Source organism: Harpia harpyja, chromosome Z (assembly GCF_026419915.1).
Source record: "Harpia harpyja isolate bHarHar1 chromosome Z, bHarHar1 primary haplotype, whole genome shotgun sequence".
Lineage (NCBI taxonomy): Eukaryota > Metazoa > Chordata > Aves > Accipitriformes > Accipitridae > Harpia > Harpia harpyja.
This window is the reverse complement of record NC_068969.1, coordinates 39,789,955-39,805,809: the sequence shown is the minus strand read 5'-3', so window position 1 is coordinate 39,805,809 and position 15,855 is coordinate 39,789,955. Positions and strand designations below refer to the sequence as shown.

General features: G+C 38.0%; 1 protein-coding gene across 8 annotated transcripts in view; it reads left to right on the top strand.

The window, feature by feature from the left end:
* The window catches only part of ELAVL2 (ELAV like RNA binding protein 2), a 95,394-nt gene extending 80,347 nt beyond the window's left edge, over window positions 1-15,047 (top strand). For 6 of the 8 annotated variants that reach the window (XM_052778176.1, XM_052778174.1, XM_052778178.1 and 3 more), the window contains 4 exons: window positions 5,374-5,527; window positions 8,059-8,284; window positions 11,834-11,872; window positions 12,345-15,047. In XM_052778176.1, coding sequence (XP_052634136.1) covers window positions 5,374-5,527; window positions 8,059-8,284; window positions 11,834-11,872; window positions 12,345-12,675 — 750 coding nt within the window. In that variant the 3' untranslated portion in view covers window positions 12,676-15,047. The remainder of the gene's footprint in view (window positions 1-5,373; window positions 5,528-8,058; window positions 8,285-11,833; window positions 11,873-12,344) is intronic. The other 2 variants (XM_052778180.1, XM_052778179.1) reach the window with 1 other exon arrangement.
* Window positions 15,048-15,855: the final 808 nt, after the last annotated feature.

Below are 15,855 nucleotides of genomic sequence, written 5' to 3'. Positions count from 1 at the left end.
TGCAAGCCTGCACCATGAACTTAAACTCAGCACAGCATGTACGTGTTTAACAAGGCAGTCTTGTGTATACTGGGAAAAGTGGCCTTTAAGCTTTGTTTGGAATGAACTATCTTTCATTTGAGGGGAGACAGAAAGTAAACTTGATAAATATACAGCAATGTACTCTCCTGTTTCAGACAACCACCTATCACTGGATAGTGACAGCTGAAACCTGGCCTCTGCTGTGTGCTGCAGCATCTTGTTGCTAGAAATCAAATCGAGTTCTTGACTCATGGTGTCTCATATACTAATTTAAGTGCAAGTTAACACTTGGCTGGCTCAATGGTCTCTGAGAACATTGCTATAACAAAACCAAAGAAATGTATCCTTGTTTTTATTGTCCTTGCCAAGGGGGCTTATATATTCCTAATGTATTCCTCTACCCAATATAAATCTGTCTGGTTTGCAGGAAGGTTTAAGCCATTTTCATCTGCACAGACTGAATGATAATTTATCTGGATTTTTCTGTTGGATTTTTTTCCAATGAAACATGAATTTTAAAAAAACCAGATACTACCCATAAGGCAAACAGTGTTCTAAGCTGAAAGTTTACACTGGAAGTTATTGAATGTAAACATTTATTGAAATCCTGATTTTAACATTTAAATATTTCAGATCTAAAGACTTGCAAGAATACCTTGGGTAGAGGTGTTTAGAATTTAATATCACTTTTTCCTGAAATTCTTGCAGGTAATAAAAACACTGTTTGCCCTGTATACTAAGAAGGTATAAGATAAAAAAGATTGAAGTATGGTGCTGAGATGTCTAAAGGTAGTAGCAGATAGTAAGAAACTGAAACATTCATTTGCAGGGATTGGGTCGCTTTATTCTTTTTGGCAACTTCTTTAACTTGTTAACTTTCACAGCTTTGACTTGAAAATTGTAAATGAGTTCATCTGGATGTTAAGAAATAAAATATTAAAGCAGTGAAAATACTTGGATTTGGTGGTGTAGTGTTTGCATTTCTAGAAACAAGTGTCTTTCCTACTAACTACAGTGGAAAATTCCAGTAAAACTGTTTTTAAATTGGTGTCTCCAGAGTAGCTGTGTTCAGTGTTGTACAGTGTGTCATCATTAAATATTTAAAACTGTAGGCTTTCTGGCTGCTTCTTGACTTGCATTGTGTTCAATGGTTTTGACATTGCATAACCTTAATGTTTATCTATTAAATATTCACCTGTTGAAGTAGCTGTGGAAATAATATTTTAGCATAGTGTTGTGGTTTAACCCCAGTCAGCAACTAAGCACCATGGAGCCGCTCACTCACTCCCCCCCACCCAGTGGGATGGGAAAAAAATCGGGAAAAGTAAGACTCGTGGATTGAGATAAGAACGGTTTAATAGAACAGAAAAGAAACTAATAATGATAACACTAATAAAATGACAACAGTAATGATAAAAGGATTGGAATGTACAAATGATGCGCAGTGCAATTGCTCACCACCCACTGATCAACACCCAGTTAGTCCCTGAGCGGTGATCCCCCACTCCCCCCAGTTCCTATACTAGATGTGACATCACATGGTATGGAATACCCTGTTGGCCACTTCAGGTCAGCTGCCCTGGCTGTGTCCTGTGCCAACTTCTTGTGCCCCTCCAGCTTTCTTGCTGGCTGGGGATGAGAAGCTGAAAAATCCTTGACTTTAGTCTAAACACTACTGAGCAACAACTGAAAACATCAGTGTCATCAACATTCTTCTCATACTGAACTCAAAACATAGCACTGTACCAGCTACTAGGAAGACAGTTAACTATCCCAGCTGAAACCAGGACACATAGCTATTAATTCAGTGCTATTAATTCAGTGCATATGTATATTGTTTGAAGAGACTGTCAGCAAGTAATTACTGAATGAGCAAACTTGACAGGATACAGGTAGGGAGATGAATCTGGAGAGTCTCTGCTTTAAATCTCTATGACAAGTGAAATAGCTGGACTTTGACATCAATAATGAATAGAAACTGTATATCCCATACTCCAGGCAAGCTTCTTTTGCATGGGAATTAGTTTACTTTTACCAGTAACATTTTGTGGTGTCCTTGTTTTTCTCCAGTGATGCTGACTTGCAGTAATCACAGATCACTAGAAATGTGTTGCCAAAGAAAGTCAAACTTAATGACATTGGGTTTCTGAAGTTCTGTGTTTCTTTCAGATTGCTTGCCTGGCCAGAACTTCTGGTGCTTAACAAGATGGCTAGGGATAGTGTTTTGATATTTGTAATGAAGTACTGATTTCAGTTTGATGTATGTTATTCCTGTGACTAATCTGCCCAGGTTCCAGTATACATCATTTAAGGTACAGGAGCAGTCGCTGGGATACTTTCCACTTAGGGTAATCTGTGATTGGTGTATGTTCTTAGATGTGAAAAATACCTTTTAAACACACTTCAAGAATTTAAAGGGAATGACACTGAAACTGAACTTGTAATGGTTGTATTTACTGGTTAGAGCTTATTGCTTTAATTTACTTGCTTTCTTTAAATTGCATTCAGTATAGGCCTTGAGTGCTATGTCAAACTCTATTCCAAATAGCATTTACCAGCTAGGGCATGGGCAATAGACATCACTGGATCAACTGTCACCATGAAAGAAGTCATACTCATTTGACAGAGGAAAAGTGAGGTTTTCAGATAATGTTTTATATTTTGGCAGATACCAGTTCTGTAGTGTAAGGTAAACTTGCAGTTAAGTTAGCAAACATTTCTTGTGGATTTCCTGTCTTCTGAGGGGCTCAGAGTGAGTTTATATCCTTGATATGACAGCATGTGTTAAGCAGTGTGAATTCCCCTTTGGAAGACAGTGTTGCTATTTTTAATTCCTCTTTGAAGGAATAGGGGGAAAATGACTGTATCACTGGTTTTATACAAAAAGCTGAGTGGGAATCCTCTGTCCTGTCTCTGTTCCTTCACTTGAATCAAGTTACTTCCAGACTTTGAGTAGAAGTCTATTCAAAGAATTTCCTTAAGAATTGTTATGTCTTGTTGCAGGATCACAGAATGGGTGAGGTTAGAGGCACCTCTGGAGGCCTCTAGTCCAATGCCCTGCTCAGACCAGGTTCATAACCAGGTTGCTCAGGTCTGTGTGCAGTTGGGTTTTGAACATCACCAGGGTTAGATTCTACAATCTGAGTAACTTCTTCCAGTGCTTGACCATCCTTTACCATTAAAAGGTGTGTTTTTGTGGAATAAAATCTATATGGAATTTCCAGATGAACTTTTCTGTGTTTCGGTTTGTGCCTATTGCCTCTTGTCCTGTCACTTGATACTACAGAGAAGAGTCTTGGCTCCATCTTTACTCTCTTAATCAGATTTTTATGGCTGAGATCCTGCTGAGCTGTCTTTTCTCTAGACTGAGCAATCCCTGCTCTCTCAGCCTTTCCTTTCATTAGAGATGCTCCAGTCCCTTAATCACTTTTGTGGCCTTCAACTGGACTGCCTCTAGTTGTAAATATCTGTATTTCACTGGGCAGCCCAGAGCTGGAGGCAGCGCCCCAGAAGGGTCTCATTGGGGCTGAGTAGAGGGGAAGGATCACCTCCCTTGACCTGCTGGTAATGCTTCTACTAACACAGCCCAGGTGGCTGTTGGCCATATTTGTCACAAGGGTACTTTCTGCTGGCTCATGATCAGCTTGGTGTCTACCAGGAGTATTCAGGACTTAAGTTCCTGTAACCTGCCATAGGGAGCCTCTTTATCAGAGTTGTAGTAGTAAAAAGTGATTATGGCTATTTTGCAGCATCATAAGTAATTTATCCATATAGTGCTCTTCAGTGTGGCTTTACTGGAGTTGAAACAAACTGTGTGGAAACTGGGAAATTCTGTCATTCCTACTGTAGAACTGGCAGCTTTTCTATTAAAATTAGATTTGTGCATTTTCACAAAAAAAGTAAATTAGGAGAAAAGGCTGAGGGTATTCCCAGCTGCCTGTGTGGGAGACAGAAGACAAGCACTTTGAATACAGGTCTTTAGCTCTTTTGTGGCGCTCACATTAGAAGAGCAAGGCACTATGGCTCACAGGGCTCTGTGTTGGATAGTGTGTTATCTTGGACAGCTACAAGTTTTGTAGGTCAGCCCTGTTCAGCCACATTTGGAAGATACCTTGCACAAGGCCTCTGAGTAGGAAGTCGGAACGATCACAGCAGTGTTCAGGGTACTGCTTGCTTAGTCTCCAGGGTGCTCCATCTCAATTGCCTTTTTGGTTTTGCTTCCACAGGAGTCTTAAGAGTCAGCTGATCTGCATGGAAATGAGACAGGGAGCATTTGAAAAGAAATGTCAAAGGATTAGGCAAAAGATAAGTTTACAGAGTTAAGTTCCAGCTGCCCAGAGCTGGCTGATCCTGCATTGCAGGGAGGGAAGAAAAGGAGCTAAATCTGACCACATCTTGAGTCTTCTTTTTACCTTTACGTTTTGTACAGTGAAAACCCCAAATAATATAATTTGTCGTGTTCTGTAACACAAGCATGGATGTACTGTTCTAATCTTCCCTGTAATAAGGATAAACCACTTGTACAGACTTCAGTGGGAGGTACTGAACTCTTCAGGATGCTGGTTTTGTAGCATGAGTCTAAGGGCTGAAGAATCTAACTGATAATAAAATTTTTCTGACTGACACTTTCAGGCAGGAGGTAAAAACTTCTGTGCAAAAGGACCTGAGAAGCTCACTGTTACTTGGCATTTTGTTGTAAGACCTCTGTGTTGCAGAAATTGGTGAGCTGCTGAACAGCTGAAATGCGATCCTACTTCTGCTATTCATTCTTAGGCTTATAAAAGTGATGTAGCAGAGTTTATCTTGACCTCATGAGTGTGTGTCATTTGATAGCAAGCTCAATGCATGTACAAAAACCCACATTCACTTGAAAAACATCTGCAAACCTCCAAGTGCTTTGGACTGTCTTTCTGTGGTTTTGACCTAGATATCAAACTGAAATATTTATTCCTTGTATTTTTTAATGCTTTTTAATGATAATTAAAGGAAAACATTCTTACATCTTCTTAAATTTGTCTTTTTAATCTTATAGTAAGTTAACTGAGAACACTTTTTCTCCACCAAGGCTTGCTGGAGTGTGTACCTAACTTTTCTCCTTTATTTGAATTTATTTGAAAGTACTACTTAAATTATATATGAGTTCATGTAGGCAGCTGCTCCTGCTTGGTCTGTGTTACATTCTTTCAGTGTTTTCAGAGAAGCCAGCACTGAAAAAAACAGTTAACTGGCTTTGCAAGTTAACTTTTCTGGCTGCCCTTAGAGACTTTGCAATGTCTCAACAAATGACACTATCCTATTTCAACTGTTTTTAAAGTGTTTGATTTCTAATTTTTTTACTTTCTTTTTCCTAAGGTTTCCTATGCGCGACCAAGCTCGGCTTCTATCAGAGATGCAAATTTATATGTTAGTGGACTTCCAAAACCAATGACCCAGAAAGAACTCGAACAGCTCTTTTCCCAATATGGACGCATTATTACTTCCCGTATTCTGGTTGACCAAGTCACTGGTGAGTAGCCTGTTTGCACCTCCTCTCATTTTTGGATTGGCAGTTTAAGAAATATTTTAGCTTTCTGTACAATAGTCTCATTTCTAGAATGTATGAAAGGTGTATATAGGCTAGAAAATACAATGTTCTGCTGGAATTGTTCATAAATATGCATGGACAAAAAAATAGATTGTGGAGTGTACTGAGCCAGCTTGAGTAATTTCCACCCTGAAGGTGCAGGTTTGAAGCCTGTTTCATGGCTTGTTATAAATTTACAGCTGCTGTAATCTTCCTTTCCAAGTTGCTGTGTGAAAATAGTCCCTATGCACCTTATGAAATGCTATTAAACACTTTTTTTGTAAAAATAAAATCTTAACGCAGAAATGCACAGCTGGTTCTCTGAGGCTAGGATTACAAAAGACCCAGACTGGTAATTGCTGTTAAGACTGTTTTCAGGGTTGCCTCATTAACTTTGGACACACTGAAGAATGTGAACTTTGAGTTCCTTGGGAGCGGATAAGGTCTGTGCTTAGCAGTGCCTTAAAGAACTAAGCTCTAGCAGGTTAGTTGCGGCTACAGTATGCATCTTAACCAATGAGTGGGTGTCAGTGACACTCTGGTTACTCTTCAGACTTGGACAGTAATGCATGTGTCTTTGTTGGCTCAAATGGCTGATCTTGAGCAGCTTTATAATTTGCTGTCTCACCTGCTTCCAGCAGGCCTGTACCAAAAATACGCAACCAAATGAAATGCTAAGTACATGACAGAAGTACTGAGTGTGCAAAGCAAAATACAAAGGAGCAGGGCTCTCTGAATTCTCATCTTCCCAGAAAACTAGGGGTGTGGGGTAAAAGCATTCATTTACTCACATAATCATTCCCTGAATAATAAGCTGGCTTGGATTTTTTTTATAGTTGTACCTTTTCAAAGTTGCATGTCATTGTAGGTGACAAACAGCTTTCAGCTGTAGGAGGTCATAAAGTTCTCAAATGGTCTTACTTTGAAAGGATTGTGCATGCCAGTGTTTGACACTTGGCTGACCTGTAGAGGACCTCATATGTGCTCCTTTGCAATTCCATTATGTTAACAGAAATCTCAATATTGACACATAATACTTAGGGTGTTTTAATAGTGTGAGTTGGTGAGAGTGCAGAGAGGCAGGGAAAGGAAAGCTAAAGGCCAAATAGTGACTTGTAGAAGCAGCAGATTTGCAGGTCAGTTTTCCAGTCTTTGTGGAATAAATAGCTGTTTACAGTATGTTCCTGTGTTTTCATGCATAGAAATGGTGGGATCTGACAAATTAACCAAATAAGTAAATGTAATTAAATTTTTAAATGTGTACAGTAATTCTAAGTACTCATAAATCCTAGTATGTGCACATTAGTTCTCTGGCATAGGCTGTTGTTCAGGTTTAAGCTTTCTTCCCTCCTCCTTAGTAATTTGGAATAGGTAGACTCAAAATGGTATGAATAATAAGGTTGTGACACAAACTAGCAGGTAAAAAGTGTAAGGTTGAAACTGTGACATTTACCTCTTTAAAGCTTTCTTATGCCTGTTCATTGTCACTTTGATGGTTTAAATTGTCATTGTTTATGAACAGAATACATTTCTTGTTGTTAGTGTCTTTCACAAGTGAGGACAAGCATCTAATATGTCTCTTTATTCATGAACCAAAATATAAGGGGCCTCTAAATGGATTTAGGAATATCAGAACAAAGTATGCAACTACTGTTGGCTGTAGTAGCGTAAATGTTAATTGGTTCAAGTATTGACAGCTTAGTGTGTTTATATTCAAGCCACAGTATAAATTTTTGAGGTGCAATGTTCCTAAGACCTTCCATAAGCACTTGCTGATCCCCTTGCATGTTGTCTTTGACTTTTCTATACCAAGGAAGAAACTGTCTCAAGAAAAGTTTCCTTCAAAAATAACACCTACAAAAGTATGGTGGTATGCTGAAACTGAATCTTACTTAGAGGTAACCATGGACTGTTAAAACAGGGCCATAATTCCCATTACTGCAATCTAGAACCTGTCCTCTGTTCTTTGTCCTCTCAGCATATTTGCTCCAGGGGGAACTTCAGGGGGTGGTGCAGGAGAGCATAAGCCATTTCTTGCTGCTAGGGAGCAGATGACTAAGCTATTTACAGAATTTCTGTGAATTTAGATACTGCAGAGTAGTATGAACTGAACAGAGGTTACAGTGCAGCCGGTTCTGGGTTCACCTCCATCCTGTGCACACCGCACCCCCCCCGCCCCTTCATTTCAGAATTACCCTGTGGCTCACTATGCTTTTGTTGTCTCCACTGTGTTTTCCCTCAACCTTCCAAGCTTTCTACACAATGTATCTTATGTCAGTTAAATTTAAAAAAAAAAAAAAAATTACAGTAGAAGTCTTACTACTTTGAGCAAAAGCTCAGTTCTAATAAGCTCAAAATTATTATGTGTTCACAGCAATTGGCCATTAACATAGCAATTGGCTGTATCAAATGTTAACATCTAATATTCCAGAGTCTCTGAATTAATTATTATATGCTTTCTTCACCCTGTGCAGGAGTATCAAGGGGTGTGGGGTTTATCCGATTTGACAAGCGAATTGAAGCAGAAGAAGCTATCAAGGGCTTGAATGGCCAGAAACCTCCAGGTGCCACAGAGCCCATCACTGTAAAGTTTGCTAACAATCCAAGCCAAAAAAACAATCAGGCCATCCTTTCCCAGCTGTACCATTCTCCAAACAGAAGATATCCGGCACCTCTAGCTCAGCAGGCTCAACGTTTCAGGTAAGTCAAATACATACTTGTGTGCAGCTGTGCTGGAAGCCACATGTTCCCATGGGCCTGTTTGTTTCCCTCCACTCTTTCCCTTCCCTGCTTGTCTTAGTTCTGTGTTGAACTGCAGCTATGCTCCTATAAAACAGCTAAAAGCAAAAATGCATTCCCTCCTATTGATAGCATTTCAGTATCTAATAAAGCTATTTAATTAGAGTTAAACCAAGATTACATCTTTTTCTTCTACACAGTCACTAAAAAAATCCCTTTTTAAAGCCTATTTTTGATTTCCTAGATTATTCACAGTTAATGTGCAAGTTGATTCAGTTAAGACTGACCCGGGCAATTCAGTTTTCTTCTTGGCCATATGGCATGCCACAGCCAGCCTCCTCTTCTCCACCCTCTCTTTCCTCCCCATTCTGGCTTTCAGTTTTTTTCCTAGGCAGTTGTCTAAATCCTTGTATTCCCTTACTACAAACTTTTGTAAGGAAGGTTATTCAAATACTTTCTGCATGTGTTTTTTGTGGATGTATGTTCCCATCATGTTGAAACTACAGCCATACAGTTTCCTGTGATATATAGTGTACTGAAAAGGACAGATGGTGAGAACAAAGTGAAACAAATACTGTATTATCTACATTCATGAGTACCTTGGATTTTTTTCAGTGATTTTGATCGTTTCTCCCCACCCTCTGCCCCTGGGCTATGTGACTGGAACGTGTTAAACAGCAATATATGCAAACACTTTCTATTTTATTTTCAAGAAATAATATCAGCTGGTAGTTTGCTTCAAAGAGAGTATACCAAACTTCAAAAGCTCTGCATTGCCTTAGGTTGCTTTTAGGCTGAATATTCAGAGTTCATTGACTGCAATTCTACCAGAACTTCTGAACTCTTCTTTTCTTCAGCTTTTCAGCCTTATGTGCTGCAAGTGTCTGAGAGGTGTGAAGGTCAGCACTAGAGTAGGCTTTCTGCCCTAAGGGAAGGGATAATCAATTTTATTCATTACTTTGTGGATTTTCTTAACATATTTTACAGAATAGAAGGATTAATCTAAATGGTGTGCTGAGTATTGAATAAAAGTAGGCTTGCCGTTGTTCCATAGGCAGAGCATAGGGGCAGAAGTTGCGCTGGCAGGATGGACCCAAGTGCATATATGAAATAAGGTCATGAGGGAGCTGTTGTACAGCCTGTGTGTTAGAGCATTCAACATATTCTGGCAAGTCTGGCCTGCTGACTCCTTGAGTCCTTCTGAGTGCACTTGTTCACGGATACATGGCTGTGTTAAGTATTACTCTGATACTGGCTAGGATGGCATCTGTATTTAACTGATACTCCAGGTAGATCTATCATGATTTGTAAAAATTCTCCAATTTCTGGAGTTTTTTCTTTGGATAGGACCTAAGAAGTTCTTTGCAGTTAAGTAATTTCAATAGACTACCCTTGCCATGTAATTAGGCTTTCAACCTTAAAAATTTTATTTGATTGCGATTTATTTTTGTTTAAAAAGGAAGTGTATTTTTATGAATTTAAATTTCACTGGAAAGGTTTTTTTCTGAGATACTAAGTGTAAAGTGGTGCCTGAAACAACCATAAGAGATACTGTGATTTGCTCCACTTAAAAGTATAATGGTAACAAAAAGCACTGAGTAGGTACCAAGTCTGTAGTGAATAGGAGGGAGAGTAAAATCTTTCCTGCTTTCATCGATGTGGAAGGAAGAATAAGGTTGAACTGACTGTTCAAAACGTAAACTGGGGTTGCAGACAAAATTAGATTTTTTTTCTTTTTATAATTTTTTGGGGGAGGCCTTCAGGCTTCTGTTTCCTCTCTAAAAGAGACAGCCTTGCCACATTTTAAATTTTTATAACTGTAAAGGGAAATCATCTTTTCTGGTTTTTTAGGTCTTTGCTGTTGTCGCAGCATTCCAACTCTATTGCTGACTACATAGTTCAGATTGCACTGATGCTTCAGATCTTTTATGTCTTACATGCAAGAAATCTTTGCTTTTGACATTTCAGACAGGATTACCTGATGCAGTTGCCCTGTCTTAGTGGTTGACGGGCCTGAAAACAGTAAACTTCAGTAGTAAAGAACAATAGGATCACTACAATGCTGCTTTTCTTGCTGTTAAGAAAAATCTTGAGCTGGACTTTCAAAAGCAGCTATATATAATTGTTCCTCAGTTTCTGTAGGATGTGTAACTTAAAGCATCTTTAAAAATTGTCCAGTGAGTGCCCCTGAGAATTTTTCCACAATACTTATAAGTCATCCAGGTAAATGAAAACTGTTACGGTGATACCATTATCATATGAAGTCCTCAGCCAACTGCTCTACAGCAAAGACCTGTAAGCAGTGGTGTTTCTGGAACTCTTCACCTTTCTCTCCACCCCCAAATGTTAATGACAGTAGGCCTCTGTCATCCACACTGAGTCTACTGATAGTAGTCAGGCATTTTTTAATTTCCTCTTCTGCTCTTTTAGGGGTTCAGTGGCTTGCTTTCTTGTCAGTGCATCCTGCAAACCCTGCTCACTGCAGAATCATAATGCTGTGCAGTTTGATACCTTTACTTGGCTGCAAACAAGACCAAGTATTTTTTCTTCGTTTTTTTTGTGCACAAGTGTGGTTACACTACTGTGGCACTTGAGTTTGGATTCTGCATACCAGTAATGGTTCTTAAATCCTATAGCTCGTTGCTGGAGAGAAATCACAATAAGGTACAGATCTGTAAGGTAGCTGTAAGCTAAAAACTAAATCAAGTGTACCTTTTTTACCTAAGCTCATATTTTGTGGAGTCCTGAAGTCAACCTTTAACAAGACTCACTTCACATCGCTGGGCTTTGCCAGGAAGAAACTAGAGCTTCTTTGGAGTAGAAATATTCTTAGAGAAGCACTTCAAGGGACTTCAGGAATAAGATTAATAGGATTGGTAGGCACTGTGTGTTCTGGGTATTGGCTAGGTAATTCCAAAGGGTTTAGAGTTGTGGTGACATACTGCAGTTTAGCAGCTTGGGGGAAAGTGAAGGAAGAAACACATGGGGAAAGTTTATGGTCTAATATGTATGTGTATATATATATTCTAAAAACACTTTACTCTGGAAAAGAGTAGGAAAGTGAAAAATCTTTTTTTGCAAAATCCTTTTTGCAGTTTATGTTCTACCATGCGTTACTGTTCCAAAACCCTGCATCTGTCTGGGTATTCACATCAGCATACTGTCAGAAGCCTCATTAAAGTTTTCATCCGAAATGAGTTGATCTGGAAAACTTCACTGAGGTGGTCACTGACTGTAACTTCATGCTAGCAGTATTTGACTTAGGCTAAACTTGTTGTACTGGTGCATTTTCTAAACTGTTATGGTTGTGGATGCTACACAATAATAACTATTTTGTATTTGCTAACTGTATCAGGTGTAATAAGGTGCCACCACTCTTCTGGTGATGGTGCTTTAACTTTGCATGAGGCTTTGTACAGTGTAAGGGACGTGGGTGTAATATACCAAGTTTCCTTAAGATTAAAGGGTGGGAAAGCCTGAAGACTGAACGCTTTGCTAAATGTTTTGCAGGTTGGACAATCTGCTCAACATGGCTTATGGAGTAAAGAGGTAATAAAGGACTATTGGGTTCATAACAAGCAAATTAAGTGATTTATATACTCTTACTTTTTAAATGGACATTATGTTGGATTTTTGCATGATGAGACTTCAGCTGAGATTGTTCATTTTGTTGCACTGTGCATGAAAGAGACAAACCAATAGTAGCAGTTTTATCAGATTCCTCTTTCAAGTGACTCACTAATCCTTACTGGTTTTATAGCATGCTGCTCTTTTGTTTTTCTATGTTACTTCACTTCAGGCAGACCTAGCATGGTTCCCCCTACTTGTGTGTAGTAATGTACATACTATTTATGCAGTTGGGGGAAAAAAAAAATATTTGCAATGTTACCTTCTTAGTCTGGCCAACATGTTCATGCTGTGAAAAGCCCTGTGTCATTTTCTTTTTTGTTCTGGAATTTCTTTGCTGGGATTTTCTGTGAACAGCTACTTTGTTTCTATTTTGTTTTCCCCCATTCTTTAGTAGGTTTCCTCCAATGACCATTGATGGAATGACCAGTTTGGCCGGAATTAATATCCCTGGGCATGCAGGAACTGGATGGTGCATTTTTGTCTACAACTTGGCCCCTGATGCTGATGAGAGTATCCTCTGGCAAATGTTTGGACCCTTCGGAGCAGTAACCAATGTGAAGGTCATCCGTGATTTCAACACCAACAAGTGCAAAGGTTTTGGATTTGTGACTATGACAAACTATGATGAGGCAGCTATGGCAATAGCCAGCCTGAATGGATACCGCCTTGGGGACAGAGTATTGCAGGTCTCCTTCAAAACAAACAAAACGCACAAAGCCTAACAAGTTATTCTCAGTGCATTAATACATGAAATCTATACAACAAAGGCAATTTACAAGAAGCTTTATGCATTAGTAAATGCCTTTGTTGTATGCCAGTGTGGAAATGGGGATAAAATGTCTACTTAGCATCCTAAGAATATGTGAGATTTTTTATTGCTAATATTTGAATTAAAACTTCTTAAATATCTTTTGTTTGAATATTGACAAGAGGTACAGGGTTTTTACCTGTCACGATGCATATTCTATTGCCTTCTTTGAAGAAGGTAGACCTTTTAAGATGTTTCAGCTAAGGGAAGAAGTTTTTTTCCTTTTACATGACTGCCTTTGGCCTGTGAGTAAATATTGAGGCTTTGTGTTATACTTACGTTGTTTTTTTGTGTTATTTCTTGATTTGCCTTATGTTTAATTTACGTATTAATGCATTGCTGTTTTGTTGTTCAAGAAAAATATTTGAAGTTTAATTTATGAAGTTATAAGCAGTATTTATTTTGTAACTATCATTTGGGTTGGGGAATGGGAACACATTCTAAAAGCTTATTGTAAGAATACTGGAGAACTTTTCGTAAAGCAGTACCTTGCCAAAGAGATAAGAGCCTCTTTGATGTGGGTTTAAAAAAGCATCTATTTTTATAAAAAAAAAATAAAAAAATTTGGAGAAACTTTTTACTGGTCCTGGAACAAATATTTTGACTTGAATACTTTGAGAAATCTCTTCATATGACACCTAGTGAGCTTTTAAAACTTACCAGGAAATTTGCAACTGTTGGGGAAAATTTAGAAAGATTTATGATGTAGAAATACTTTTGAGATCTTTGTATTAAGAAGTAGAGTCAGTGGGATGCACTGTTGATTTCATTTTTGTAATCATCAGTGGAGTCTTTGATCATCCTGGTTATTAAGTGATAGGTGGCTCACAGTAATTTGTGATTTTGAAACAAATGAAAATTTTAAAAAAGAATATAAGAGCAAGCAGGAAACTTAAAATACTGAGAGATGGGGGAAAAAATCTGTTCTTCCTAAAGAATTCCCTTCAGATAGAGCTCATGGTGTTTAGTGATGTACTTGCTATTGTTTGAAGAATTGTTTTGTCTTAAAAGACATTGAGCATGGTTTGCACAGCAGCAAATCAGCAGAAGAGGCCCGAGTTGGGTATATTTGGAGGTATTTTGAAAGTTATGGTCAAGGCTAACACCTGAGCTTTGTGTAATGTAAATAAGACGAGTTATGAACCTTTCAGCCGATTTTGACTTTAGTTTATTAAGTCACATGCCAAGTGATGTTCAATTTTGAATGTTTTTGTATGAGTTTTTTCTTTGTAAATGGCATTAACATTGTTACTTGAGGTCTGCTTATTCATTTTTGTTGTCCTGAGGACTTGAATTTACAGTGCATCTGATCTGTTGCTATTTTTGTCTGTAGGTAGTCTAGCTTCAGCTGTTTATGGTGATGCTACATTTTTGTTTATAAATATGTTTGTGGTAAAAAAAGAATATAATCATAGGTTTTGAACAAATTTCCTTACATTTTTCATACAAAACCCATAAATACCTGTATGCTATTGAAATTTAACTTTGTATGATGCTTAAATCACTATTTGGGGAAATAGAAAAAGTCTTTACCATGTATTGAAGAAATTTAAGAAAAAAAATACAGAATATTTTCTGATTAGCATCTAGCTTATAATTAAATTTTTAAAAAAAAGCTGAGGGTCTGATGCCTTCACCAGGATGCACTGACAACTATGTAGTTACATCCTGCTTTTTGTATAAACTGAGATGCTCATATGCTTCCCCTTAGAAAAAGCAATGTTCTATGCATAACATAGTTGTACACTATCTTTGCAGTTGCTTTTGGTTCTTATTCTTTTGAATTGTAGTTATAAATTTTTCAGTATAGTACAGTACATATCCTGTGAAGCGCGTGCTAAAGTGAATAAGCGAGTTTTCATGCTGACCCACTCAATGCTATTCAAAAATCAATTGGCATCCTGAGCACTTCCTCATTCTTAGGTGCATTTAGATTGTTAAAGCTAATCCTCTGCATTAAAAATTGTATATACTATAGAAGTCACAAACTTTCCAATGTGGGGAAAACAGTAGCTACATGCTTCTTTCCTATACTACTGTAGCAACTAACGGCATTGATGAGAAGGCATGTAAATTGGGCTTCACTTTACAGTGTTTATCAGAGCACTTAGTAAAATATAAGGCTGGTATTTATTTGAAGCTGTATAGTATGACTTAATTCACATCTGTTGGAATAGAAAATATATTCTGTTGAGTATTTAAGAGGTTGTACATGTTTTCTTTTGTGTTTGGATCCTTTGTACTTTTTCATGTTCAGTACATCAATAAACAAAGTTGAAGGGAAAACAGTACATGAGCAGTTCTTTTACCATTTTGTCCTCTGCTTTAATGGGTAAGCAATCTGAGTGAAAGGTTTCTGCAGAGCTCTTGAGCTCCTTTTAACTTAGCTTAGGATCCTAGCTAGTAACAAGGAGGTAAGACAGTGGAGCTGTGTACCGGTTCTGTTATGTTAGAATTCGTTTTGAATGTTTTCACTTTGGTTTTATATGAACCACTCAATACTTAGGCTGGTGTAATAAATGAGGGTCATTAAACGCATTCAGTAAAAATTAATTTGCTGTCTGTCTAGCAGACTGCTATTCAGTATAGCTAAGTTAATGCCTTAGTGCATTAGGATAAATACAGTGGGGAGGGGAGGATCTACTCTTTATTGCAATGTCCATTTGCTGTTTAATTACTGCATTAATTTCTGGGCTCCATTAATTGAGTGGGTATTCAGTTAATCTTAGTTTGCTGTTCTTTTCCCTTCCCAACTCTTGAAGAAATTCTTTAAAAATTAGTCAACTGTCTCTTGCCCTTTTAAAGTACATATACTCCTAAATTCATTTGCTTCACTCAATTGAATGAGAGTGAATTGCCACCAGTGAGAACACAATTCCAAAAGTGGATTATGCATTATAGCTTTTATTTTTAACTGTTTTCTTTCACCTTCTCTTTTACATCCTTACTGTGAGATTTTTTTGTAAGAAACATTGTAGCATGTGGAGCATCTCCCATCACTATAGGGTAATGGAGTTGAGTTGGCTTGGATGATGACAACATAAGTCTGTGAACAACATGTAGATAATAGTACAAGATTTCAGTCATAACCAGT